Raw genomic sequence first — 27,050 nt, forward strand, 5'->3', positions numbered from 1 at the left:
TGCCCAGTCATACCAATACATAATTGAAAATGCCTGATGCAGTGACAACTGCTATCAGCACCATTCTGATAATCATGTTAGCTTGTTCCTGCTGCAGGAACGGGGTGGCTGGTGAACAGCCACTCTGAGTTAGGGGCTACCAAGAGGGAAGTTACCTGGAATTTTGTTTACATTTCTTGGCATACCTTCCACATTTCAAAGAACAAAATACCCACATCCTCAATTTCCAGGGGTGATACTCTCACCCCCTTTTATAAAAGCTGGTCAAAGTAGGTCAAAGCTTGATAAGAAATCCAGATCTCTTTGATAAGGCATGCTTGAAGTCTGAGGTGTGTGGTGTTAAAACTCCTTTCAAGAGTCACAAATAGATGAGGCTCAACACAATCCAGTGGTGAGTGAAAGGCTTCCATAGCCAGTGCTGCATATTAAAATGTTTCTGTCACCCTCATAGACTTTCTTTGTAATGAAGTAGGCTCTCTCCAGGGAAAGGAAGAAATTAACAGCACTCAAATCATCCCAGCATTGCTCAGGCAAACAGCTGGCCTCAAGAAGGACAGACCCCACCAATCTCCTTCCAGGGAGGAGGAGGAAGGTGCAGAGGAGAGCAGCAGTGGCTCAAGAGAGAGGAGCAACTGAGGAGGGAGAGCCCCAAAATGCTACTGGAGATAGTGTCATCTCCAGGACTGAATTACTGGAAGGATACCGGACTTAACAACAGTACCACCTTTCAGCACTTAAAAGGCAGCCAGCAACTGAAGCCAACGAGCCAACAAGTATTTGTTAAACCAGCTGGTTGACCAATAATAAAGTAAGTATTTATCTCTGTCTGTCTGCTCAGCACCTCAGGTTATCTCTGATCCTAAATATGTTAACACCAAAGGTAAGCAGTAATTAAACTAAAAGAAGGTGTTGAACCAAGTGAAGCCTTTCTGCTCCACAGCCTCTCTGAACAGTCATCCCACAGAGGTTCCTGCTTCACAGCCTACTGGTGCTCTTGTCCTGCTGCAGTAGTGCTGGCAAGTGCTACAAGCTGCACAAACACAGAAGAAAAAGCCAGGCCACAGTCTCTTTTTTCCCAAGGGAGCCATCCTTCTCCATTCAGGCTCCATGGAGCACAACAGACAAGCCATGTAATAGCCTCAACTATGGCAAAAGAACTGTATCAACTGTTGGTTAAAATGAGTTAGAGAGGTCAATCTGACCCACAAGACAAAAAACAAAATACGGTGCACAAGGGCAGAGAGGGGAAAATAGGATAATAGGACACTTAGAGGAACTTTATCAAGATCAGAATGGCATTCAGTTAGGCCAATGGAGACAGGAAGGCACAAGAAGAGGCAGAGTGAAGACAGAGAAGAATGGGAGAGGAAGAGAGGCATGACTTAGGCACAAAGTATCCAAAGCGGCTGTACTCTAAATAGCTAACAATTAGTTGGTCAGAAAATTATTGCATCAAGTTAAGCCAGGCGAGCCTGAACTGAGCAGCACGCGACAAACAATGAAAAAGAAGAGTCAGTGTCAGATCAGAAGTCACCACAAGTGTCTGAACATGCTACAGCTGCAGATTATCAGTTTTGATAATGTCATAGTTTGACTACATTATGACTTGATAATCCTCATCTGGAGAAGTCACGCCTGCTGCAAGGCCACTGGCAAGTGAAACTGGAAGGGCCATGCAACAGCCCAGTGCCCACTGGAGACACTGACTGTGGGGTTGGCACCTTCTGACAAGACAGCTCACCCCTGCTCTGCCTGTCCTTCCAAACTCACTGCAATCTGCTCTGGATTGGCCAATTTGTGTGGCAACACAAGATACAGCCCAGAGCTGCAATCTTCCAAGTGAAGATATACAAATTATGAGACTGGTAAAGACAAGAAAACAAGAGGGTGACCCAGTCCTGCAGCACCCAGTCCTGCCCAGCAAGCTCCACTGCAGAGTTCAAAGGAGCTACTTCAAGAGAAGTAGGAAACAACTGCTGGAAAACCACCTACGGACTAGAAAAGCGTGACTGCTAGAATACACACCTCAGCTAGGAGCAGTAGTTGATTTTCCTGGGTTTCACAGGGAACAAAGATCCAGATTGTGTATCCTCAAATGCATGGCTGTAAGGAATGAAAGACAGGGCAGGACTGACTGCTAAATTTTCTTTGGGTTTCCCCTTGCTGGACCTGAACAAACAAGAAGTGCGTGCAGCAAAACCCCTTCAAGTTCACCAGAACTTGCTCATCCCATTCCTAACACTGCCAGTGCAGGAACCTCAACCGCCCATTTTGGCATGATACTCACAGAGGATGGATAAAAACAGTGGCAATGCCAGTTTGGGGACCAAACCCAGACCTCTGTCATGACAGAGCCAGAGGGTTGGAGACTGCCTGGCTGTGGCAGCAGCTCCCACCTCCCTGGCCCAGCACAGGCAAAGGAGCCATTTGTTCCTTGGCTAAATCCAGGCAGCACTGCAGCCCAGCCTAACCCAAACCAACAGAGCTGGTGAGCACTAAATTCAGTCATTTTTCCCTCAGTCTCTTCTCTCAATTTCAGCTCTGACTCCTCTATCTTTTATTTCTTTTTCTAAAGACACATTTAGAGATGAAACCATTCATAACTGCCTATCCACAGACAGTTTGTGGCAGCATAATTGACAATGAGTCTGCTGCAAAAATGAAAATGCTGTTTTAATAACCTTGGCCTAAAATACATTCTGTTGTATGCCTCAAAGGGTTTCAATAAAAAGTCAACCTGTAGAGACATATTTTCTTGGCTTAAACAACAATCCAAAGCATATAAATGTAGTCCAACTATAATGACATATTTATAGGCCAATAAAGCTTACACTGCAGCTTTCATACTTCACTTAAAGGAAGTCTGTAAGAAGCAATGTTATATAAAATAATTTGAATTTTTTTTTTGAACTATAGCCCAAGGAATACAAATATGCAACTTTGCTACATTTAACTGATAGTGTTTACATTGCTTAGTTGCTAAACATTTTGTAAAATGAAATAATTCCTCATTTGGTGACTTTCCACTGGTTTACCAAATATGGGTATACAAGTCCATTTATTACAAAGAAAAATCCCCTAAATAATTCTAAAGACAAAAATAAATAACTAGCGGCCTCAGTAGTGAATGATTTTATCAGACCAATTCTTCTGGAAAAACAGGTTCTCATGTTCATTATGAATAATACATTCCTGAGCAACTCTATTTTTATATGCTGCATTGTTGTTATTCTTTATTTTTCCTCAACATTTGAAAGAAATATTCAGAAAGCTATAAATAGTCTTAAGACATAAACTGCTAGCATTCAATATTGACGTATTTGTAGAAAGGGACAGAATGTATAACATAAGTATCTCAACAGGCAGAAAGAAATAATTCTTAAAAATCATTTTTCAGGCTGAAATCTTGAAGCTCACACAAAAAAAATGCTATTTCGAGATCTTTTATTTAATACAGTCCTAAGGAAAAGTTCTGCATAATTCACTAGTCATAAAAACAACAGCATTTTACAGAAAAAAACCTCCAACAGCTTCTGCAGAAAAGAAAGGCAAAGAGAAAAGAGAGAAAAAAAAGAAGACGAAAAAGAGAAAATAGGAGGACAAGAACAAAAGAGAAGAAGGAGAGAACAAAAAAGGAGACAGAACTACCTTGTTCGAATTAGGGTCAACTCTCAATCAGAGGTTCTAGAGGTTGTGGATTAATCAGGTGTTGCCTTAGTTTTGGCTAAGCAAGCGCCACTGAACACATGGCATAAGGTATACACTGCTCACACGAGGTCTCACTTTGCCTGGTTGTTGTTTGAAGCTGCCCTGCTCCCAGCAGCAATGTGTTTAATTAAGTATGTTTGCACAGTGACACTTCTCTGGTTCTGTAGCAGCCATGTTTTCATTTCATCCGGGTTATTTCACTCCTCACCACTCCTGGATACTGTAAGAAAACTGATGTTGTTTCTTCTGTAAAGCTTTTTTGAGCTCTTTGATAGGGATATAATTTCCTATTACCTTCTAGAGCTTGATTCAAAAACATCTAGTAGGAAAAGCTGCAGAATCTACTCACTTTTATGGGATTTTTCTGTAATGGACACATGCCATTTCACAGGAAAAAAGGGGTGCAGGAGATCACATTGTTTATCTAGGCCTTTTCAACACCTGGTTCAGCAACTTCCTCATCTACAGCCAGGGTTAAACACGAGCATCACCAGAGGGACCTTGCATGACAGTGCGCTGTGCTCCTTTTACAGTATACAACCCTATTTTAAGAGGAAAAACTACCCCATACCATTGTGCTGGAGACCTGCTGCAGAAGTTATTGCTAATAAATCTTTTGATCACTGCAGCCAAGTGCTGCTCTGTTGGCAAGATGCTGAGTATTGGAAAAGGTCTGTGGGCACACGTCCTAACAGGCAGTAAAGCTGCCATTTGCCAGTAGAGAAGAGACAACACCAGCAGCTCAAATACCTCGGACACCACACGTCATGCTCCTCCCTTTGCCTCCAGCTAGGGACATGACAACTCCCAGAGCAATGTCAACCCTGACCAACCGCTCAGAATGAGAGAAGTAAATCTTCTTCGTCTCGTGGGTGCTAAACACCATAGTTGAGACAAACACCAGAGCTCATGGGCTGCCTACAGGACACCAACTAGGGCTGCTTCACAAGCTTTGAAGATCACCACCCTTCTGAGTTTTTGTCAGATCCGGGAAGCAAAAGAGGATTAAATTATTGGCTCTTTCAGATGGCAAAAAAATCATCTCAGTACTAGATTTAGGAAATTTCTTTGATTCCCTTAGTAAGCTGCATCAATTGTCTATATCAATGTATCCAGTCAGCGATAGGTCTTCGTGAACCTTTGGTTTCACTCCTGTCAACCAGCCATTATGAAGACAAAGGCAGCCAAAATCAAACATTAGCCAAAATTCCCTTTTCTACTGAAGAAAACCCCAACCCAACAATAAAGTCAGAGCCACCAACTGAAAATGAGCAACATCAGAATGTGGGGTTATCGAAATTATACCATATAGTTTGCATTTCATGAGCGTTTTCAGTATAACCCCTACTTTGAAAGGCTTAACATGCAACTATAAGCTTTAGGCTTAAAGATAATTTTCTCTGGCTCCTAGGGTAGATAATAGCAATTTCGTAACTTACCACAAGGGTTTTTTTGTTTGTTGAAAACAAAAACAAGAAAACATTAGCACACAAAAGTTCTGTCTGAAAAACATTAAGATTCTTCTGACATAACAAACAAATGCAAATAAATGTAGTGCGTAAAGAAGACACCAAGGCAATAGCAGAGAAAATTACTGCATGTAATTATGAACTAGAAGAAACCACAGAGAAAAGCAAAGGAAGAGAAAGAATTCCATGGATTATTTTTTCCCTGGACATGCAGTAAAAAATAAGGCCGACTTCCAACTGTACTTTAATCTTCCAACCTACATATCCAATGGTAAAACATGAGATTGACAAAATCACTTCACCATTTAATAAGATCAGAAAAATGAGATGCAGAAGATAAATTTTCCAAGACAGATCTTCAGCTTCATGTAACTTGGCTTCGATGCCAACCCAGTCATGACACTATAAAACTGAACTTGGCCCTGCACTCCTGTTCATGTAGATATAAAAGCATGTCCTCAAATGCATCAGGCTTAGTTTTTTATTTCTTACCTTTTCACACATTATGGCCTAAACGTGATGCTCTTCAAACACAGACCATTTATTAAAAACTTGGCAGAAGAGAGAAATGTCCCTGGTATGCACTTCAAAGTGCCATCTCTGACAGCTGTTACACATCCAAGGTCCTAATACCACAAACAGGCACGTTTACCAACAGGAGACCCATCTCACTTGGACCTGGGAACTCACCACAGGTTTTAGAGGTGTGAGTGCCTGTGCACCCAAAGCAGCCCCACATGCAAGCCTGTCTGCAACCATCCAAAGTAGCAGAGCTACCACCTCCCTTTCTGAAAACAAACAGGGAAAGAAAGCACAGGTCTATGTGTGGAGACAACAGTGGGGTGCTTGCAGAGCTCTATAGCAACATACAGCTAACAAGGAAACACTATGGAAGGGACACATCCCTACTGAATGAGAGACAGAGTCAACCGTACAGAGTCAAGGCAACCACCGGGAGCATCTCTGAGCTTCTGGAAGATGGGACATGAGAAGTGAAAGGCCTTTGCTCATCCCTGCCTGTCATAGGAGGCCTCAAGAAGACATGCCAGCCTCCCCTCCCCACAGTGTACAGCTCTGACCCGATCCCACAGCCAGCAGAGCCCCAGGAAGAGCCTGTGACAATTATCTGTATGCGCATCTTCAGGGTTTGATCGTAGAGCTCCAGGCCATGTAGATGGGTATCACAGTGTTACCCCACACCAGTCCAAAAGGAGCTTGAGATGAGCTCACTGCCACCACCCACCCCACACAGGCATCTCATCGCCACACCTCTGCCCCAGGCTCAGACATACCTTGGGAATCTGCAATGGCGTGGCAGGATTAGGCTCATCTGTCTTCAAAAGACACTCACCCCCCAGCCCCTTCCCACAAGAGAAAGTAAGGGATACTCACCAAGGTCAGCCTTTTCCTTCAGGATATCTTTGAAGTTCAAGCCACTGTTCAATGTGGATTGTCTGTATCTTGTCAAGGCCTCTTTCTGCCCATTCTTCCCCACATCCATAGGCTGAACCGGCTCAGCCCGGAAACCACACTTCCACTTGGAGAAATCGGACTGTGCCCATTTTGCCAAGTCCTCAAGCTTCACAGTGACTTTTTCTGAAACAGCAATAACTTCATCCTGAAAGCAGTGATCAGATGAGAACACAACATGTCACTCTGGGCTCCCTGATGACTGAGAAAACAGTAATATCATCCCGCACTGACTCCTGGAAAAGCCTATCTTGCTGCAGGCTGAGTAATTTTTTTGTATCACAGAATAGCTAGCGCTTAATTTATTCCTCTTGCCACCTAAGTGGAAAAATTAGTTGTTTACTTGAAGCAAATATACACGATCTAAAGACAATTTCTAGGACCAGGGCAATGATCCTAAAAGGCATTTGAAATGCAGGTTGCCAAATCACATTCTGTATAACCCAAAGCCTTGAGGGAAAGTTTGTTTTTTAGGTGTAATTAGCTGCAAATGTAAAAATTCATGGTTGGATGACTAATGGTTATAGCTAGTCCTGAAATAAATGGACTAAGTAAATCTCAGATTCTTGGAACTCTGACTCACCAGAAAATTCCTATGTTTATGGTACATTTTCCCTTGGCTTATACACAAATATTGAATTTAACTTTTGTCCTTAAAATTAAATAAAACTGTGATGTAATCCCAAAAGAAATACTACATAAATGTTATGTGCTTCCCACCAAAAGAAACTTGCACATTCTCATGTTTCTTAAATCCTTTTTCAAGATCAGAACTGTAATTTTTTTCCCCTTCTAAAACATACATTCTAAGAAAAGCACTTAAACTTAGTTTAGCCTCTAGAACATATACTCAAATTAAACAGTCCTAATTGCTGGATTTTAACCTTCCAGGAAACAATCAACTCCTCTCAGTCATGATGAATAAGCAGAATGTTTTACAGCTGACTCCAGCGAGCAAGGGATCAAGAAAGCCTCAAAAAATAAACAAACAAACATACATATCCAGCAAGATACACTCCAGATTTTTTGGTTAAAACAGCAGAAATAATTTATGTTGTAATGAGAGCTGGCTTTACACCACACCTTGCTCACCACACATTTCAAACGCTAAATACAATTACAGGTTCTTGAAATAAATAAACCAGAATCCAATTTTTCTCTCAAATAAACACAAGTATTTGCAAAGGAGAGAGAAATTCTTTGAGTTATTAAACAAAGGGAAAAGCATGATTGATTCTCTCAGTGTGGGTTTTTTTGTCCACTGAACACATTCCTCAGGAAATAAAATACTGCTCAATGGAAAAAAAAAAGAGCTTTATTGTGACAAGTTGCAAACAATACAAAACCTGAAGTAATTCTAGTAAAAAAACAGATCTGATACTCCACTCTTCCTTATACAATACAAAACTGTTTTATAAGCAGGCACCTCCATTACATTTAGTGCAATAACAAATATTTGGTCAGAAGTGAATAGCATGCTTATATGCTAAGCAAGCTTGTAATAAAATCTTTTCCTTTATCGCTGCACAGCATAAGAGCCTCCACCAAACAACAAACAATAACAGTGATGCTTTAAATCTCTGTTTATGACAAACGTCAATACTTTGTAAACAAGCACTGGGTACTACGAAGTACAATTTCAATGGATGGTTTCACCCAATTTCATTACACCATCCACTTGAAATAAAAAAGCTGTAGTTGCTATGCATTTTATAGCTATTACATGGTGATTATTAAATGTCAGGATGGAAAAAAATAATACATATATATAAATATCAGCCTGCCTGCAGACAGTCTCAGCAATTTCTGGATGAAGTTCTCTTTTAGGATGTTGAATATCATCACCAGCTACTACACAATTTCTAATATTCCTTACCAGAGAAATATATTAAGCTTACCAGAGAAATATATTAAGTTAAAAAAAAAAACAAACAACAAAAACCTGACTTGGAGATCAGACATGCTTGCTTCTGGTTAAAATATTATTTTCCAAATAGCTCTCATGATCAAATGATTATGATTTCAATTACTAGTTTCTTCATATCCTTTCCAAGAACTGGTATGACTAATTTTGGCTGGCATACAAAGTAAGCTGAGCAGACAATTTATTAACCAAAAGAAAAGTACAATCACTATTACATCATCAATGAATAAACTTGTTTTTGAGAATACAACCTTCACACACACACGCACATGATGTGTACACAGGAGAAAAAAAAAGGAATTAAAACAAAAAAAAAAGCCCTACTGCACCAAGGGTGAAGCGATACTGGGGCACTCTGCCCAGGCTGCCATGGAGGGGGATCTGCAGAGGCAGGAGCAGGGGGACCTTCTGGGGAGCTGGGGAAAGCACACCTCAGACATGAGTTTTCTGTGGCAGTAGTACATCCAGCCATGGGAACATGGGGTGTTCAGCATCCCCACACTGATGTGAGGGGCCAGGGAAAGACACCGCAAAAAGACCACTCTGTGTCCCCCTCAGCCCTCTGCAAAATGGCACCAAGACTCCAAATACAGCCACAGCGTGCAAAGGGGTGCCCAGGATGGCACCAGGGAGCAGCCCAGCACAAATAGGAAATACAAAAGGAGTCCAGGCTGTCCCTGTGCTGTGACAAGAGCTCTGGGCTGAACCCCCCCACCCCCACAGCTGATGGCCCTTTGTCAGGGCCACTCAGTCACCTCCACACCATCTTTGTCCCCAAGGACAGCTGGTCATCCCTGCAGCCCACATCCCTAAGGGCACCAGGCTGGCCCCCAAATCCCTCTCCCTAAGGGCACCAGGCTGGCCCCCAAATTCCTGTCCTCCCCTTGTACTGCCAGGGATCACCACAGCAGCACAAGGGAAACGCGGCCTAGTTCACTCTGAGGCGGGAAATGGAAAAATGCCCTGAACCATTTCAGGGCCTGCCTTGGGTGGCTCTGCCTGTCACAGAGCAGGACTGGACAGACCTGCTCCCTCCCTCACCACTCATTTTTGACCCAATTCACACAGAATTGTCCACGTCCTTCCCAACTTATCAAACACTCCTCAAATACCGCAGATCAGACTGCAGTCCTCCTCTGACTGCCGCTGCCAATGCAGATCTCGCTGGTGTGGGAATGTATCTCCAGGGACATTTCCACCCAGGCGCCTCATCATACAAACACGGTTACCCAGCAAGGCATGGCAGGTGCCTCCAGTCCCCGCTTTCTGAGGAGCCTGAGCCACAGGCAGCTCCAGAGGGGCTGTCTTCCCCACATCTTGGCAGTTTGCTGACACAAGAGGTCATCTGCCCCTCTGCCATGCCACCCAAACAGATGTCGCCCAACTATCTCACTAGCTCCGGAATTTCAGTGTGCTTGCCAAGCTTTCACACATCCTTAAGCAATCTTTCCAAGCGCTCAGCCCTAAACTACTGTGCGGTTTGGGGGTTTTTTTTGAGCAGCAGGTGACAAAAGGGTCCCTTCTCCTTTTTGATTAAGGCTTGTGTCACAACAAAAGTTGCTCTGGGACCTGCAGGGCTCTGCCAGCCAGAGGAGCCCCTGCACCCATTTGGTATCAATCACTATCTACTGCTGCAGCCCTGCTAGAGAAACCCCTTCAACATGATGACAAAAGAATACAGATGTTGAAAAAATAAAAACCAAGTACACGGTGACACATGACTAACAAACCTTTAGAAGATTAAAGAAATCTGCTGTATAACCTTCATGTCATTCATAATTATATCTCTCTGTAAACATGGAAAACCACCCACGTCGCAAATAATGCACACATATCTCTACCTATACAAAAATCAACTCATCATGTATTAGCTATGCTCTGAAGTGATGTGTTTATGAGGTCTCCATTGCACGGTTAAGTCTTTAATTACCATTTTTTCCTGCTACAGCAAGAAGAGAAAAAACAACCAGCACAGATCTCAGCTCTGCTCAGGAATGAGACTTATCTCAGGTGGACACTGACCAACCAATGGTCAGTGGGCCAGTGGGCCAATGGTCCCAGCCACAATGTTGTCCAAATCTCAAAATAAGCACTGACTACAGAAAGAGGCACTTTTTTCCCTGCTTCTATAAAAACAGTTATCTAGTCAGCCTGTAATTTTAGCATGTCTTACAAGACTTCTAAGCAAAGCACAATTCTTTCACCTATCAAGTAGAAAATGGGGAGATGGTTAAGAAAGATGGTGACACAAACCCTTCTCATCCCTCTCTTATTTTTTTAAAAGCATACTGGATTTGCATTTCCAGAGAAGTCATCCAGGGAGAAGGGGACAGCATCTTCTCGAGAGCCGTTATGCTTAAATATTATGTCACTGTTGTCTAAGCAACCATCACAGCCTCATGAAAGCACAGAATGCTATATTGCCTGACTCAGCAGATGGCTGAAATACTTACATTCAGGGAAAGAGGTCAGGTAGTTAGAATAGTTTAAAGCAGATAATTGTTTTTTAGAAGAAATATTAACTCTTACAAGGCAGGGAGTCACAGAGCAGTACAGGGAGTTCTACATCTCGATTGCACACCCGCATACGGTACATCACAACTCCTTACTCATTGCCAATAACTAGGAAAGATTTATATTTTAGAGACACTGAGGCAGCCTTAAAAGAATTACAGCAACTGAGATATCTCAAAACTTTCACATCCTGAGACTGTTTTCACTCCAGTGCTTCCAGAGGTCATTTAAGGAATTCTGGAGGGCACGAGTGAGTCAAACACCTGCTTGGTTGTCTCCTAACATCAAATATGTGGCCTAGAGAGAAACAGGAGATGTACTGTAAAAACTCTTGCTGATAATTACAGGAGACACTGCATGTCATTTATCTGATCAGTATGATTTGCATTAGAAAACATCTTCAAGCCTTTTCCGTGAAATCTTTAGCACAGTAGATAGCTGGGGATGCGTATTTTACAACCCAGTACATTGCTGATGAAAACACATTCATCTGCGGGAACAAAAAATACAGCGTGACTCTTAGGGACTGCATTCAGCGGGGATAACAGAACTGCCTATTTCATTTGGGCATAAAGGCCTCTCTTATTCTGGACTGGTTTTACGACCCATGTATATTTTAGGGATTTTGCAATTTAGGTGAGAAGGACCTTCCCATACCGTGTGTAACAAGGCAGTTCTCAACTCAGGAATCCCACTCCCTGCTCTAGACCCCTTTGAGGAGCAGGAGGTCATGTTGCAGACATGGAGAAGGGAAGGAGGGGGCTTGTTGCCAATAAGCACCTTTCCTGTAGGAATGCATTTACCTGGATGCTTGAGGGAAGTACCATCAGCTTTATTTGACAGCACATCAAAACAAAAGGTCCTGATCACAGTCTTTAGTCCAGAGCTCTTCTCTGCCATACAGATGCTACCAGGGCTCTGGGACAACAGCAGAAACCAGGTCATCCCAATTCAGCCCTAACCCACTCACCAGAAGCCACTCAGGAACCTGAACCCAGGTCTCCAGAAGCACTTCCTACAAGCTGCACTTCCTCCAGGGACCATATCCAGCTCTAAAGAGGCAAAGAGCATCTGTACAGGACTGATTTGCTCTCAGAGACTTCCTCTAGAGTAAAGAGGTCCTGTTTTCCTGCTGCCAGCAGTGGGCTGGGATTCTACATGGCAGTTTTTAAGACTGCACCATCACAAACTGGCTGAAAAACTGTGGCTGTCTCATGGAAAAGGCCTGGCTCTGAGATGTGTCCTGTTCAGCCTCCCTACAAGGTACACAAAGGACTCCCCTGCCATACACTCCCCTGCTCTTCCAGCAGAACCCTTGGAAGCGTGATGCAGACCTGGGGACCAGGGCACAGTTCTGCCAGGTGGGAACCCTCCTCCTGTTCTGCAGGTGGGATCAGGAGAGGCTCCAGAGCTTGGCACAGGCAGCGACAGCTTCATTTCCCCCTGAACATGCCTGGAGTGCCTCATTTGGTGCCATCTCCTCGTGCATCCCTTAGCCCAGGGCAGACAGAGGCGTCCCAAAGGATCTGTGGAGCACAACTGACCACTGGGGTCTGGACCTGCTCCCTGGAGGTGCCTACACACAGGGACCTACACAGACCACTGCTCTCCACCCATGAACGTATGGAAAGAGCCTTGAGAAGGGAAACACTGCACAGATCAGGAATTTACCTGGCACACCAGAGAATTTTAAAGAGGCCAAGGTAGAACCTTTCATCTGTTAATCCTTTCCTAATTACTTTAAAGGGCTATAATGATCTTGTTAAATTCAGGTGACAGGTATTTCCCCAGCCTAAGCACAGCTGCACAGAGCTGTCTGAAACTCACACTGATGTGTTCATCCCTTCTGCCAGGGTCCAAAACCAAGAGAAAAGACCAAGTTAAAGGACACAGCTGAAGCATGTGAAGTCCTATGGTTTTTGCTTTCCCTTGTACTAGCAAGCAGCATTTTCCACATGATTCAGTAATTCCAAAGTGAGACACACAAAATGACCTGGGGCAGAACAGCACCATGTCTCTGTAGGATGCTTTTTGGGGTACTGGTACATCTGGGCCAGAAGGAGGGTGGAGATGGGGTGCACAGAGGGGTGTCTGTGAGCAGTTAGACATGACATTTCTACTGTGAGCCTCCTCCTTTGTGACTGGGGTATTTTTTTCTCCCTCCTCCTACTCACAACCAGAGGTTCAAATTGAATTTATATCTGTCATTGCAGATAGAAGTTCTGACCAAAGAGAAAATAGGCTTCAGTCAAAATGTTTTCCCATCAGATAGCTCACAGATCTCAAAGAGCTGTTTTAGTTTAGGCAAGTTGACAAGCAATTCATTCCTAATTTTGCCTACTACAGTTACAGTACGAAAAGCTTTCCTCATAGATTACATAATTATATTTTTCTTAACAAGGAGTACATGGCATTAGCAGGTTTAAATTATGCAAGCTTATTCTTTTGTCTTTTGTTATTTTGTGTTCTATTGTGCTGGTAAAACAATATGTGCTTTAATTAGCAAATATCTGTAAATAATTTACTTGCTTTTCATACAGCAGAACAATGGAGCCAATTTTCACATACATCCACTGAGCATGTCTAGGGGGTTTCTTGCCAGAACCTTCCATTGTTCAGTATGTGTATCAATCTGCCCATCATTAGCAGCTAACGTTCAACAACCCAGTAAGACATTAAAGTTTTGGCCCCTGGGAGTAGCCCCAAGCCCCCCAAACCTGAGGCTACGCTTTGCACAGAAGGATTAAAATATCCAGAAAATGAAAACAAACTCTTTTATTATCTATAACCCTGGCACCTTCGCATAGAAACATGGACGCCTGCCAAGCATTAAGGTCATTGGATTAATGCCATAAAATGCCGATGTTCATCTGACCTTCTGACTGCATTTTAGCTACAAATAAAAAGCTCAACTTGATACGACACTATGAATCACGCGAGCGTCTAGGCTGTGCAGGGTTAACGCTGGGTGTGAGCCCACACTGCACACGCACAAACACACACATGCACACAAAGAAAAAAAGCTCTTAAATCAGAGTGGATGACTGTTCAGAGACTTAAGGCATTGTTATTTTGAATGCGAATGAAAGGGCCAGAACAAGCATTGCAAGAATATTTCAATTATGTATTTCCCAGAACTACATCTCTGAGCAACTAATGCAAATATTGCTCCCATAGCAGTAGAACTTCTTCCCGAATAAAAGCATACGAGAGCTTGAATCAGAACATACTTTCTATATCATTCGCATATTGTTTGAATATTATTAAAAATGCAAAATCTATGTATGTGTTACTCTCCTGAGCAATACAGTAATTATGATTAAGGGACAAGCAGCACAAAAAGAGCCAATTTATCTTACTTGCGCTTAGGAATACTATTGTGTAACTAAGCAACTAAAGACAAAATATAGTCTAATTAATTCACTCCTATGCTTATTTAAAAGACACAATTAGAACATTTTTATTTTCCAGCCTGCACAGTATCTCAACATGCTTGAGGGTGTACCATGTGAGGCCTATTATTCTCCAAAGACAAGAGTTTAATGTTTAGTGCCACTGATCAGACTGGGAACAGCAACTCTGGAAAGCAGTGGGTGTATTCTACAGTCTGAATGCACAGGGAAGGGGAGGGAAAGAGGAAAGGAAATAAAATAAAAAGTTGTTGGTTTTTTTTTTTTTTTAAAGGAATCTGCCTTAAATGACCAGATATTCCAGATTGCAGGCTAATGGCTAGCAACATGTGGCTTGTCTGAGTAACATCACTGCCCTCTCCTTCCTTTGCCAGCATATGCTACTGGTGGCGAGAGAGATAAAAATATACAGAGTGGATATGCAATTACCAAACCCACGATATTTTATGACAAATGCCATTTCTCTAACACTGCTATTACAGTGTGCCTGATTTCCAAAGCTGAATTAATTTGAGCAAGTGTACATTGGAGATTGATGCTATTAGCATGATTTTTAAAGCATCCTTTAATAATCATAATCTGCATGTTTGAAACGTGTTGCCATTACCAGTGTTGACAGATATGAGCATAAGGCACACACCGTAGAGACTAAAACGGGGCTGTTCTCATTTCAAATAAGAGTGTACAGATTCCTACGTCTGTAAAAAAAAAATACATCTATTACTCTGCAAAGAGAGTAGCACATTTTTCTAGGGGGGTGGCAATAAAGCACTGTTGGTGTAAGACACCACGCCCAGGCCAGCCTATGCTACCTTTCTGCACTGGGGTAGGATCCCCACATGTGGAGAGCCCCTATAAAATGAACCAGGCTTTCGAGGGATGCTGTCAGCATCTATCCCAAAATGAAGAGAGAACGAACACGCTGCCTCCTTTAACTTTCTGGAAGAATCTCTTCTGCAATTATAAATGACACACATTTATGGAGTGACTTCTTTTTTTTTCCTTTTCCCCAATTAGTCTGAAGATGCAAAATACTTCTAGGGAAATAATTACAGGAAACTAGCTCTCTCCTCTCCTCTGTATGAGCAACGCTTACTCATGTAAATTACTTGCATGAGTAAGGATTATTTGCAAAGTGAAAAGCATTGCATCAGATCCCCCAGTTTGGGAGAAGAGATGAAATCAACATGAGTTCGTAGTAAACTTTGCTGCTGATGAATGAACCAAAGGCAGATCCCCACTGACAGTCTGGCCCCAATGGAAGCAGCACTCACCACGATGCAAGGCAATGCAGGGAATGTCATTCCACGCAAAATGAATTAGTTGCTTGCTCAGGGTTTTTTAGGAATTGTATGCATCACATCAAATACCATTCCTGGATTTAATGAGTACCAACTTTGAAATATATTTTTAAGCCTAGTCTAATTAATGCCAACACCTTTAAAAACATGAAAACACAAGGCACTAACAAGCATTTTACTCTACAACTGCTTCTGCAAAGGTCAGTCATTCCACAACCCCACACCACCTCCTGGAGCAGAGAGCAGTAAATGAGCTGGAGGAGGGTTTGGCCAAGACCCTGTGGGCTGGAGGGTGAGCCCACCTTGTGCCCCCTGAATGCCACAGGAGCAGGGTGCTTCACTAGGGGACTGCGCAGTCGCTTTCTGATGGCACACAGCTTCTCACACTTGGGTGCCAGCAAAGCTGGGGGGCTGCTTTCCACATGAAACTGTTTCAAATACAATGGGGTGCCCTTAAAGCTGCTCCCTCTGGATCTCTGCAGGTCCCCAGGCATCCTGCTCTGACCCCTGTGTGAGGCACCAACCATCAAGGACATCTTCCCAACCCATGCGCAAGGTGACGCAGGGGACTGCGCCGGACCAGAGTGAATGAGAAAATCAAGGCAAGGTGGTGACTTCCTCCAGCAAAGGACTCCGTTTTGGCAGTGGCCCTGCAGGGATGAAGGAGAATAACTTTTTCCCTGCTGGAGGGAAGCGAGAGAAGGCTGCTCTTGCTCTCTGGCCAGTGTTGCACCTGCTGCAGTGTCTGGGCTTGATGGCGAGGTGGGAAGCAGCGTGCCCAGGCCACTGTGCTTTAAAAGCAGCAACGAAGTTTTCAGTGAAGTAGCACAAAACTCTTCTAGTTCACCTAGCAGTGGCCCCACTGTACTGTTGCTCTTACAAAAATGTCTTCACTGCTCCTATGCAGCAGGACTCCTGGTCTGAGCGTGATGCCAGAGGTGGTCCCAGACTCCCCATGCGTGTCTCCTTTGGGATGCAACGAGCATCAGGGCCAGGAGCAACCATACCTGCTGCATGTGAGCAGCCCCATCCCACGTTCACCATCCACTGAGACTCCCTGGGAAACAACCTCTGGCCAGCTCCTGGCACTGAAAAGGAGTTTCTCTGCTGTGGCGATGGGGATGCTGAGCCTTAGGTGGAGGGAAGGGTACTGCAGCAGAAGCACACCTGGGCTTGAACCTTCCCTGGGTCTGGGCAGTGCACGGAAACATCCGGTTTTAGCAGCAGTCGGAGTTATATTTAAATCTGGATGATGAATTCAGCTAGCTATAAAAAGACTTATATTTACACTTATTGCTGATTAGCTCAAACATTTGGCAATCAGATAAAATACGCCATCAGAAATTTCTGAGTAACAGAAGCATTACATCCCTCCTTGCTTCTCCTCCCTCCTCACAGCCACTAGCTGAATATTGTCACAGTGTCAGTGCTGCCATGACGGAAAACAGGCAGCCAGCTGCTTCTATTAATCACACTGCTAGCGCAGGTAGCTGCTGGAGACTGTGCCTAAATCTCCGGTGGGCTCAATTGCAAGCCTGCAATTCAGCCACTCGCTCCCCTCACCACCAATTTCAGTGACAGCAAGAGTCCTGTCCCCCTTTGCCCCAGACACCACAGATTTGCAATACATGCTTAAGCACTGGCTCACTCCATTCCCACTCCCCGAACGCAAGACAAGGTGTTTCACCCCATCAACAGTCCCACACCGCGAATAAGGTCCGCCCTGACGGCTATAAGGTGCATCTGACTTGAGAGCCACATCTCCCACAGAAGGAGCCCAGTCCAGAGTCAGGAAGCCCCATGACCCCAGAGGCGGCCCTGCTGCCCCTTTGGGAACCGATATGGATGTGATTTACTAAAGGGACCGGGATCTCGGGGTGCTTAGGGTAAACAGCCGCCCCTGCGCCCCAGTGAGAGTGGTTACCCCCACCCAGCCAGCACCCAGCCTTTTGTCTCTCTGCTGCCTGCACGTCCCCAAGCACCATTCAGATTGTTCCAAACTATTAAAAATCGATCATAAAAAATCATTCCTATGTCTATAAACAAGTTAATGGAGTAAGTGAAAACAAAGTACATTTCTTAATGGGAGTGTTATGTTGCCCTCTCTAGGCCCTGGCTCTCAGTGCCGGTTTCTGTAGGCTCCCTGCCAGAGAAGTATCACTCAGAGCTGTTGCTGTTGCTGCTGCTGCTGCTGCTACTCTGCTAATGAATGACTAACTTAGGCCAGAGGGGAAATGACATCACTGGGGTGTAAAACACAACTGCATTAGGAAACTTTTTACCTGCTTTACATTTGTCATAATTATTCTACACAATACGGCCGGCATTTGCATAATTTCAAGGCGTGCCATTATCTTAATTGAAAATTGTTTTCATATGGTTGAATAATGCAGAATGACATCAGTTAAAGCCCGAATGAAATGCACAAGTATAATCACACGGCTAATTACTAGCGGTGTTTGTACGTAAAAATAAATAAAATTTTGAGTATTATTAGGAAGGTACACGCAGCTGAGAACTCTCGTACCGGAGCAGTGTTTTACTCGTAATGGTAGGATTAATTTTCTCTGATGTTCCTACCACAGTAACATGAGCTGATCATTAAGGCGTATTAAAATGATTTGTGTCCCTTTCCCCACCCCCCTCCCTTCCAAATATCTTTCATTTTACACACACACGAGACACGCAGAGGCACAGTTTTAAATAGTCACCACGGGCAATTTCAGAGCATCCATTGCTCACTGTCATCTCCCTGATTCTTAGGAAAAGGCTCCCTTATCTCAGCGGCACGCACAGAAAATTAAAGTGAAGAGGTGGCAGCGAGCGAAGGTGGCTCTGAAACGAGTTTCGGCTGTGTACGCGTGTGTGCGGGCACACGGCTACGTCCGCACCTACAGCCACGCGTGCCTCCGCAAACAGCCCCCCCCGGACCCACCCCCCGGCATCTCCAACACAAGTTCCCCCAAAACATCTCGTCCCCCCTCCCGCCAGATCTCCAGTCCCTCTCGGGGACCCACTCCATCCCTGCAGCTCTGCCTGGGGACCTCACTCGTCCCCCGCCCCAGAACACGGAGTGAAGCAGTGAATTTGAAAAGCAGATAGCGGGAGGGCTCGGGGCTGGGGCGGTGCGGGGCTGCGCGGCCCCATCCCGGGCTGCGCGGGGCTGCGCGGCCGCCGGCGGAGGGTGCCGGCGCGCAGCGCATTTGCGCCGGGAGCGCGGCGGCTCCGAAATACGCCCAGGCATATCTGCAAGTTATTTGAATGTATTATTCCCGTACCTGTCATTTATCACTTTATTCAACACGTCCCTGCCAGCTCGAGAGCGTTTGATCTCCCTCTGCCTCCATTTCGTAATTTCCGCCCTCTTAAACATATCGAATACTTAAAAAAAGCCCCGAACAATATCGAAATCCCCCCAACGTGTTTTTTCCCCGGTTTTCCGTGTGTTTTATTTTTTGGTGGTTTTTTTTTTTTTTGTTAGGTTTTTTTTTTTTGTTTTTTTTTTGTTTGTTAATGAAGCCGGAGAAGGACTGGGCGAGCCCCGTACACACTCCGCTGCCCGCCGGGCCGGGGGCGCCCCGCACCCCGACCCCCTCCCTCCTTCCCCTCACCCGCACAAGTTCCCGGGCAGCGCGCACCGGTGCGCCCCGACGGCGCGGCCCCTCCGCGCTGCCCCGCCACGCACCGCAGGGAGGGGGACGAGGTGGGGGGAGCCAGGAGAGGGGGGAGCCGAGCCCGGGCATGCAGGTGGGGACGGGCGCGGGGGAAGGGGGGGCCGGCGCCGCGTTTACCACCTCGCCATGGTCACTGGTCCTGCCCTGGGGGGTGTCCTCGGGGAGAAAATAAAGTTTGGCGCTGGAGAGAAGTTGCCGGCTGGTGCGCTCCTCCCAGAGCAGCTGCAGCTCCGCGATGCAGGCGGGCTCCTCCGCGCGGCACCGCACGAAGAAGAAGTCGCCGAGGGAGAGGACCCGCGCCCGGCCACCGCCGCGGCGCTGGAAGCGGAACGCCCTGTAGAAGACGTAGGGGCCGTGCGAGCCGCACGGGGCGCCGACCCACTGCGGGGAACAACAACACGGCAGCGGCATCAGCGCCGGCTCCGCGCCGCGCCGCGCCGCGCCGCGCAGGGGCAGGAGGAGGAGGAGGAGGAGGGCGGCGGGAGGGGAGCGCGGGAGGGAGGGAGGGGGCTCCGCGGCGGCGGGGGGCGCGGGGCGGGGCGGGGGCGCGGGGCGGCGCGGTACCTGCAGTGCGCTGCGCTCCATCGCGGCTCCGGCGCGATTGAACTCAACATTCTCCCAAACTTGTTGGCGTGAATGGAGCCCGGCAGGTCCTGGCAGGGCAAAGCCGGCCCCGCCGCCCGCCGCCCCCCGTCGCCGCCGCCCCCGCGCCGCCCCGCCGCCGCCGCTGCCTCCCGCCCCGCCGCGCGCGGCGACGCCCCCCCCCGCCGCCCGCCCCCCGCTCCGCCGCCCCGCCGACGCCCCGCCGCGTCCCGCCGCCGGCGCCACCCGACGCCGGCTGGGCCCCCGACGCCCGCTCCGGCCCGGCAAAAATGCCGCGGGGCAGCGGCGGGCCCCGGAGGGGCGGCGCGGAGGCGGCGGCGCGGCGGCGGGGCCCCTGCCCGCGCTCGCCGATTTTTGGGGGGCCGAAAGGGCGGGCGGGCGCGCTGCGGATCTGACAGGACCTGCCCGTATATGTCTAATATAAAGACCATTTCCTGCGGCGCGAGGGGCGCTGCTCGTCCGCGCGCGCCCGGCGGGGCCGCCCGCTCCCACCGCCCGCTCCCGCTCCCACCGCCGGCAGCCGTGGAGCCCACGCCAGGGGCTGCACCCCCTGCCGCCCCCCCGGCGGCCCGCGGAGGGCGGGCGGCGCGTCCCTAATTTATTTATCGCTGTTCCCCGGGAAAGGATGGAAAGTGGGTTATCGATTATATAAACATATCAATATTCATGGCGCTGCGCGGAGGGACGCGGCTCGGCCGGAACAGACAGCGCAGCCGGGGGAGGGGGAGCGCGGCAGCGGCGATGGGCGCGCTCCCTCCGCGCCCGCGGACATGGGCGCGCAGCGGGACGTGCCGGTGCTGCCGCTGCGGGGCCCGGGGCAGTGGCTCCGCGGGCGCGGAGGGGCGCCGGGCGGCGGGCAGGTGGCTGCGCGCCCCGCGGAGGGGGGCGGCCCCTTACCTGCGCCCCGCCCGTCCCCTGCGGCGGCGCCGCACGTCGGGGAGAGCCGCCGGCTTTGCGCATCCCGCGCAGCCTCCGCGATCCTGACGCGGGAAGCTCGGGGCGCCGCCGGGAGCCTCAGCCGCGGAGAGCCCCGGCCGGCGACAGGGGCGGGCACCGCCGGCTCCGCACTTGGCTCCGCACCGGCGCAAGGGCCGCCCGCAGTGCCAGGCACGGAAAGTTCCCATCGGGGCCCCGGGAGCTGCAGTCCCGCAGGTAGATGCCGCTGCGGCCGGCGGGCTGCGCGGCCCCCCGCGCCCGCGGAGCCCACATCCGCCCAGCCCCGGACAGGGACGGGCGGGTCATTCTGGGGGAGCTCTGTCCTTCTCGCCCTTTTCCCCGGGGGCTCCATCACTGCGCGACAGCGCAGCCAACCCAGCTCCGCGGGCGCGGGGGGGGGGGTGGGGAGCACTACAAAGCGGCTCCGCGGGGACCAAGTCTTCCCCCCCAGCCCCTCCCGCTTTCCTCAGTAGTGGCACTTTCTTCCCAATTTGTGGCTCATTCCCCCTCCCAAGCCCCCTCCGCGGGTCCTGATCCCAGGGGGAGGGGGGCAAGGCCGGGCACAGGCTCGGAGCCGCCCCAGCGGGGCGCCGTGAAACGGAAACAAATAAATAATTAAATAAGCAAATAAACAAACGGGCATATAAATAAATAAATGAATGAAATCGTTAATAATGACGCCAGCGGTGACGTCAGCGCCGCGTGCATCGCGACACAGCGCGCGCCGCGGGGGGCAGCAACAAGTGCGGGCGGCGGCGCCGCGGCCGGGGCGCCCCCTGGCGGGCGGCTGCTGCCCCGGCCGTGGCGCGGGCGGCGGGGCGGGACAGAAGGACAGCGGTGCCGGACAGAGGGACAGCGGGGGACGGTCGGTGCACAAATCCCTCTGGGAACGAGGGGCCAACCCCGCTGCAAGCCGTGACGTTCGGTGACGGGCACCCCTGTGTGAGGCGCAGGCGAGGACTGGCTTGGCCCAGGGCAGCGGGAACGGAGCAGGCACGGGAATTTGGGCAGGGTTCGCACCGGTGCCATGAGGGTGAGGGATTCACCTTGACATCCTCGGCGTCCGCACCTGGCTGGGATGCTTGGTGCTTCTCCAGGGGCAGGCTGCTTTTCTGCTGGTTCCTCTTGAGGAATTACCAATCCTTACAGTTTTTAAGAGGTTTCACCTTTCCCCCCATATATCCTTTTGAGATGCTCCGAGTGCCTGTCCGGTCTGCGGCCTCACGGCTCGTACAGCGATGAGAATGCTGTGAGCACCGGGGGCAGGCTGGCATACTTGTTGAGGACGGCAGGAAGCCAGCGGGTACCAGTGCTTGGGCTTCTACCCAGCACGAGCGCGGCTTGGATGGGCAAACCCAGCAGAACAGCTCAGGGCAGCTGCGAATAGCAGCACTTTTGGCCACTAAAGTATTGTCACTTTGTGCTTGGGAGCTCAGTCCCCTGGGGGGAGGATGTTTGTCAGGGGCTGGGCAGGTATGGGAGGTGATGCAAGCGAGACCCGCACCTCCACACATCCCTGCAAAACAGGGAGTGCTGCTCCGTTTCACGCGCAGTGAACTCCTGGCTGGAATAACACGCATTTCTTCAGCAATTCACCTTTGTTTTCACTGACCTTGGCATGTTTAATCAGGGTTTTATTCTCACACAGGAAAAAACGTCCTCAAACGATTGTTACAATATATTGGGCACAAACAGGTTTTTAGTTGTTTATTCATTTTCTTTATTTCAGGTACGGCTGCTCCTTTCCCACAGTATATAATCAAGTACTAAAGAGAACTTCCCATCTCCATATATACCCAAATCCCTCTGCTTCTACCCCTGCAGCTGGGGCCCCTTTGCCAACCTTGAGCTCCTCCCCACTGTGGGGAGCATCACTCACAGCTCTGATAGTTGCAGAGCCCCATCCTTCCCACCAGCCACAGTCTTCCTCCAAGCATCCCTCCAAACCATGGTGTTACAACCACTATGAAGAAGGTGGTGAGGCTGAATAACCAGGCAAGGGCATGCTTTGGTCCTCTTCAGCAGAGGGATGATTATCCATCCGTGCAGCACGCTGGGAGGCAGCGGTTATGCAGGATGACCCAAGTCACCATTCCATGCACTGAGCTCCTGCAGGACCCCACCTAACCTTCAGCTGTAGAGGAGCTCACTGTCTGTGGGGCAGGAAAATGGGCCCAGTGTGAACAAAAGGAGGGTTCACCTTCTATCCCCATGGCTCCAGCCCCCAGCCCTTGGTGTTGCTTCATCCAGTGCTGCTGGCTGGTAGGACCATTGGCATCCTGTTTGAGTTTCTAATGTTGGTAGTGTTTGGAACGGGATAGCAACAGAGGCTGTGGCACTGCAGAAGAGTACATATTCCCAGCAGTGAGGGTATGCATACTCATCACTGCTCTGACATCAATTGTGTAAGAGCCTTCCCCTCCCCCTGGAAAACTCTTTATACTACAAAATAATAAATAAAAAAACCCCAGAGCCTGTTTATGGCAGAAATTGAAATTCCTCATATTATCAAAAGTTGGATTTTGTCCTGCAGGCACTGAATAAGTTTCTTCATATGAATATTTTGTAACTTTCTCTGGCCAAAAGAAATGTGCAAAATGTTGTAATGTTTCTGTGCTTTCCTTGGACATTCCAGGCTTTTGCTTAAGCTTCTCATAAAAGGCTATTTTCAGTGAAAAGGGGGGGGAAAAAAAAGCAGTCTACAGTACACTGAGTCAATAAAGTAGTGCAAAACCATAAAACACAGTAATGATAACAACAGAAGATCAGTAGATTACAAAGGAAATAAGATGGGGATCAAACAGAGTGGTAGCTGGAAATGGCTGCATAGAAGCCAAAATAAGACTGGTCCTCATAAACAGCCAAAGTTGAACCAAAAAGCATTTGAAGTGTTAATTTATTAAATAACTTTATTTTCATGCCTTACAATTAAAAATAGTTGTGGTCAGGCATGTTGGGAGACAGGAAGCAGTTGGAGTCTTCAAGCCCGGCTTTGTGCTTGGAAGGGAACGCAGCCTGACCCACGCTGCGACGGGGCTGTGCCTGCACGGGGGGGCAGCCAGCAGTGCTGGGGGGCTCCAGTTCACTCACTGATTCTCTGCTCGGAGCTCTTCCCTTCCAGGCTTTTAAGACATGGAAGAGTTTTATGCGGAGTGCCCAGGGTGGGAGATAGAGTCAGAGCGGGGCTGTGAGGGTGATGCCAGCCCCTGCTCCTGCTCAGCACACAGGATGGGATGCAAAGCCCTGTGAAATTGCCATGAGGCCCCATTTTCACTTCAGCAGGTTTTGGGATCAGTCTCTTACTTTGGGAGCCCTTTAGATCACATGTTCAAATCACCAGCTCAAAGCATTAATAATACCAGGAGTCAGAGCATTTATCTTCCCTTCAAAAGATTCACCAGCCCCAATAAGTGACCAAACCAAGCAGAAAACCCTACGTGAGATCAGCTTTCAAACCCCATTCTTCCATTCATATGTGCATTTGGAGTTATTTTTATTTACCTTGCATTTCTTTTTGTTGCCCTGGCACCGTGTTTTTAATTCCCCCATAGCACTGCTAGCAGCTCACCTGGAACGAGCACCCCACTGCCCCAGGGCTCCAGATCAGGCTGCTTAAGGAAAATAATCACCACTGAGTATCAAGATATTCACCGATAAAATAGTGACTGGTGGGACAGATCACCTGCACCTGCCGAAAACAGGAGGGTGCCCAGATGGTTGCAGAGTATTCTGAGACCCATAACAAGGGGTGCAGCCATGGGATGGGAAGAACCAGCAGCTGAGCAGCCTCCAAAATAATTGCTTTGCTCTCACAGTTACTGAGCTGCAGCGGCTGCTAACTGCTGCCTGCAAAGCCGGTTTCATGTAGTGGCACAGGGTGATGGGTCAGCTAAAACAGAGCCCACGCCACTTCTGCCTGATCGGTTGCTAACCAAGATATAATTTTCAGAGGCTGTTAATTGAGTCTGATGAATTTTGCTCCAGTGGGACCTATTATGCGCAAAAATACAAGTGACATCAGAGCCATAACTCATAAAAATCAAGTCCCTGAATTACATCTGAGAGCAATATGAAAATGCAAGTGGGATTTCAAATGGTTTCAAATAACTTTCTGTCATACCTTATTAATACCACAGAGCTAATAGAAACAGCTATATTATCATCCTAATATCATTATACGTATATAATACACATGCGTGCATACACACAAACACGCTGTGTAATTATAACAACATTATTTTGCTCACACAGCCTGAAAAATGTGATTAGATGGTGGCTCTGAAATGGCAATATTCAATCAGGTACGACTTGTATACTGGCTCAGAGCACAGTCTTCTACTTATGTAAAATAATGTCTTGTTACGTGTGGTGGTAGCGCGGACAGCTGCGGAAGGAAGAGGGAGCTGAGGCCACGGAGATCATTTCATCTCACGTCACAAGGGCTGAACTGTCACTTCAAAGCTGAAACGCTGATACTGTCCAGCGAGCAATCCCTGGCTATCCTTTCCTGTGTGGATCACTTCAGAAAAAATTTATCTGCTAAAAATAGCTGCCTTCTCACCAAATCCTGAATAAAATTTCTCCACTGGAAATGTTCCTAAATGTGACCAAACGATTTCTTTTATAATCATAAAGCTTAGGGATGTTGCCTGGTAGGACTTTAGATGGGCTTCACTTTCCGAACGACAAGCAGGAAACGCACACCAGCCACTTCACATCCAACTCCTGTCAAATAATTTACCTCAACTGTTTTTAGTGAAAATATAAATATGTGTGTATATATATATCCCTGCATGATGGGGATAGCTGAGGCTAGAAATATCACCGTAAGAATGCCAGGCCATATTTACCCAAGTCAGTGGTCAAAGCAAGTTGCTATTCTCAATGTGCCAGATTTAAATCGGTTTAAGTAAACAAGCTGACCTCTTTCCACTTAGCAGGTCTGAGCTGTCATGGCTTTTTTTTTTTTTCTGAGAAAATTCCTTTTTTTTAAGAAATTTGGTGGGCCCCAGATAATGGTAAGCAGTTGTCTCAGAGGGAGCAGCCAGTGCTGCTGGGGAGCAAGTCAGGGCAAGGTGGGCTTCCCAGGCATGGGATGTACCAGCCAAACTCAAATTTTGCCTTGTTTGCCCTGCCCTCTTATGAAAGCAGGGAACTCCACCTCCTTACTGACTTTAGACTGCCTTCCTAATGCCTAAGTGCTTATGTCAACTCTTTCTCACCTGTTTTGGGATCGAGTTTTTCTGTTTTCCCCAGTCTGGTTTGTGCAAGGACATTTGACCTCCCAGTTGTCGAGATCTTTCCTGCCAGCACTAGGATGAGATGCAGTGACACAGAGAAAGGATTCCTGAGGTCCCCTGACTACCTGCAGGGCTGGTGTGTCCACCACCATGACTTGCTCTTTCCTTTGCATGCAGATTTGTTCCCAGTAAGCGCTGGCAGTCTCTTCTGCAGTTATTCCCATGTCTTCATCCTTTACCTGAGCTACAAATGTCACAAAACTGATGAGTCAATCATCTGGTATGGTTTAGCAACATTTAACCTTTGGCTAAGCTGTCTTTGAGCCATTCCTACCGAGGCAAGGCAGCTCAGCAGATGAGCTGCTGGGGACTGTCCCACACTTTGCCCCCTTCCTGGTTTTGCCTGAAAACACCTTTTGGCATCTGGTGCCAAGTGGCAGTGGAGGGGAAAACAAATCAGAATAGCTCCTGGTACCTCAACTCTATGGCCTGAAGACTCCTTCTTGTCTTGCAGGACAAGTGGCCCAAGGAGCAACTGCTCCTGTGTCCCAAGGTCACTGTGATTCCTCGCACTGGCATCAGGGGGATGGACATTTCTGCACCTCCTGATGAGGCACCACCATCAATAACTACAGGTTATAAACACAAGATGTGTATGGTAAATGCTGGAGAGGATGCTGAAATCATTCCTCCTCCATCCAGGTACACACATCAAACTAAAACACTAGAAGGGAAACTGAATTAATCTGCAAGTCCAGCTTTGCCAAACACATGGGGTTATCCAGCTGCTGTTTGCAGGGA

The 27,050-nt window shown here is 47.7% G+C and overlaps 1 protein-coding gene across 3 annotated transcripts in view; it reads right to left on the reverse strand.

The window, feature by feature from the left end:
• ARID5B (AT-rich interaction domain 5B) overlaps window positions 1–20,134 on the reverse strand; it is a 114,878-nt gene extending 94,744 nt beyond the window's left edge. For 2 of the 3 annotated variants that reach the window (XM_069019088.1, XM_069019086.1), the window contains exons 1-2: window positions 19,591–19,912; window positions 6,570–6,795 (exon numbers count right to left, since the gene is read on the reverse strand). In XM_069019088.1, the coding sequence (XP_068875189.1) occupies window positions 6,570–6,795; window positions 19,591–19,881 (517 nt within the window). In that variant the 5' untranslated portion in view covers window positions 19,882–19,912. Of the gene's footprint in view, window positions 1–6,569; window positions 6,796–19,590; window positions 19,913–20,034 lie in introns of those variants that run through there. The other variant, XM_069019087.1, reaches the window with a different exon arrangement.
• Between the last annotated feature and the right edge of the window lie 6,916 nt (window positions 20,135–27,050).

Source organism: Aphelocoma coerulescens, chromosome 6 (assembly GCF_041296385.1).
Source record: "Aphelocoma coerulescens isolate FSJ_1873_10779 chromosome 6, UR_Acoe_1.0, whole genome shotgun sequence".
Classification (NCBI taxonomy): Eukaryota; Metazoa; Chordata; class Aves; order Passeriformes; family Corvidae; genus Aphelocoma; species Aphelocoma coerulescens.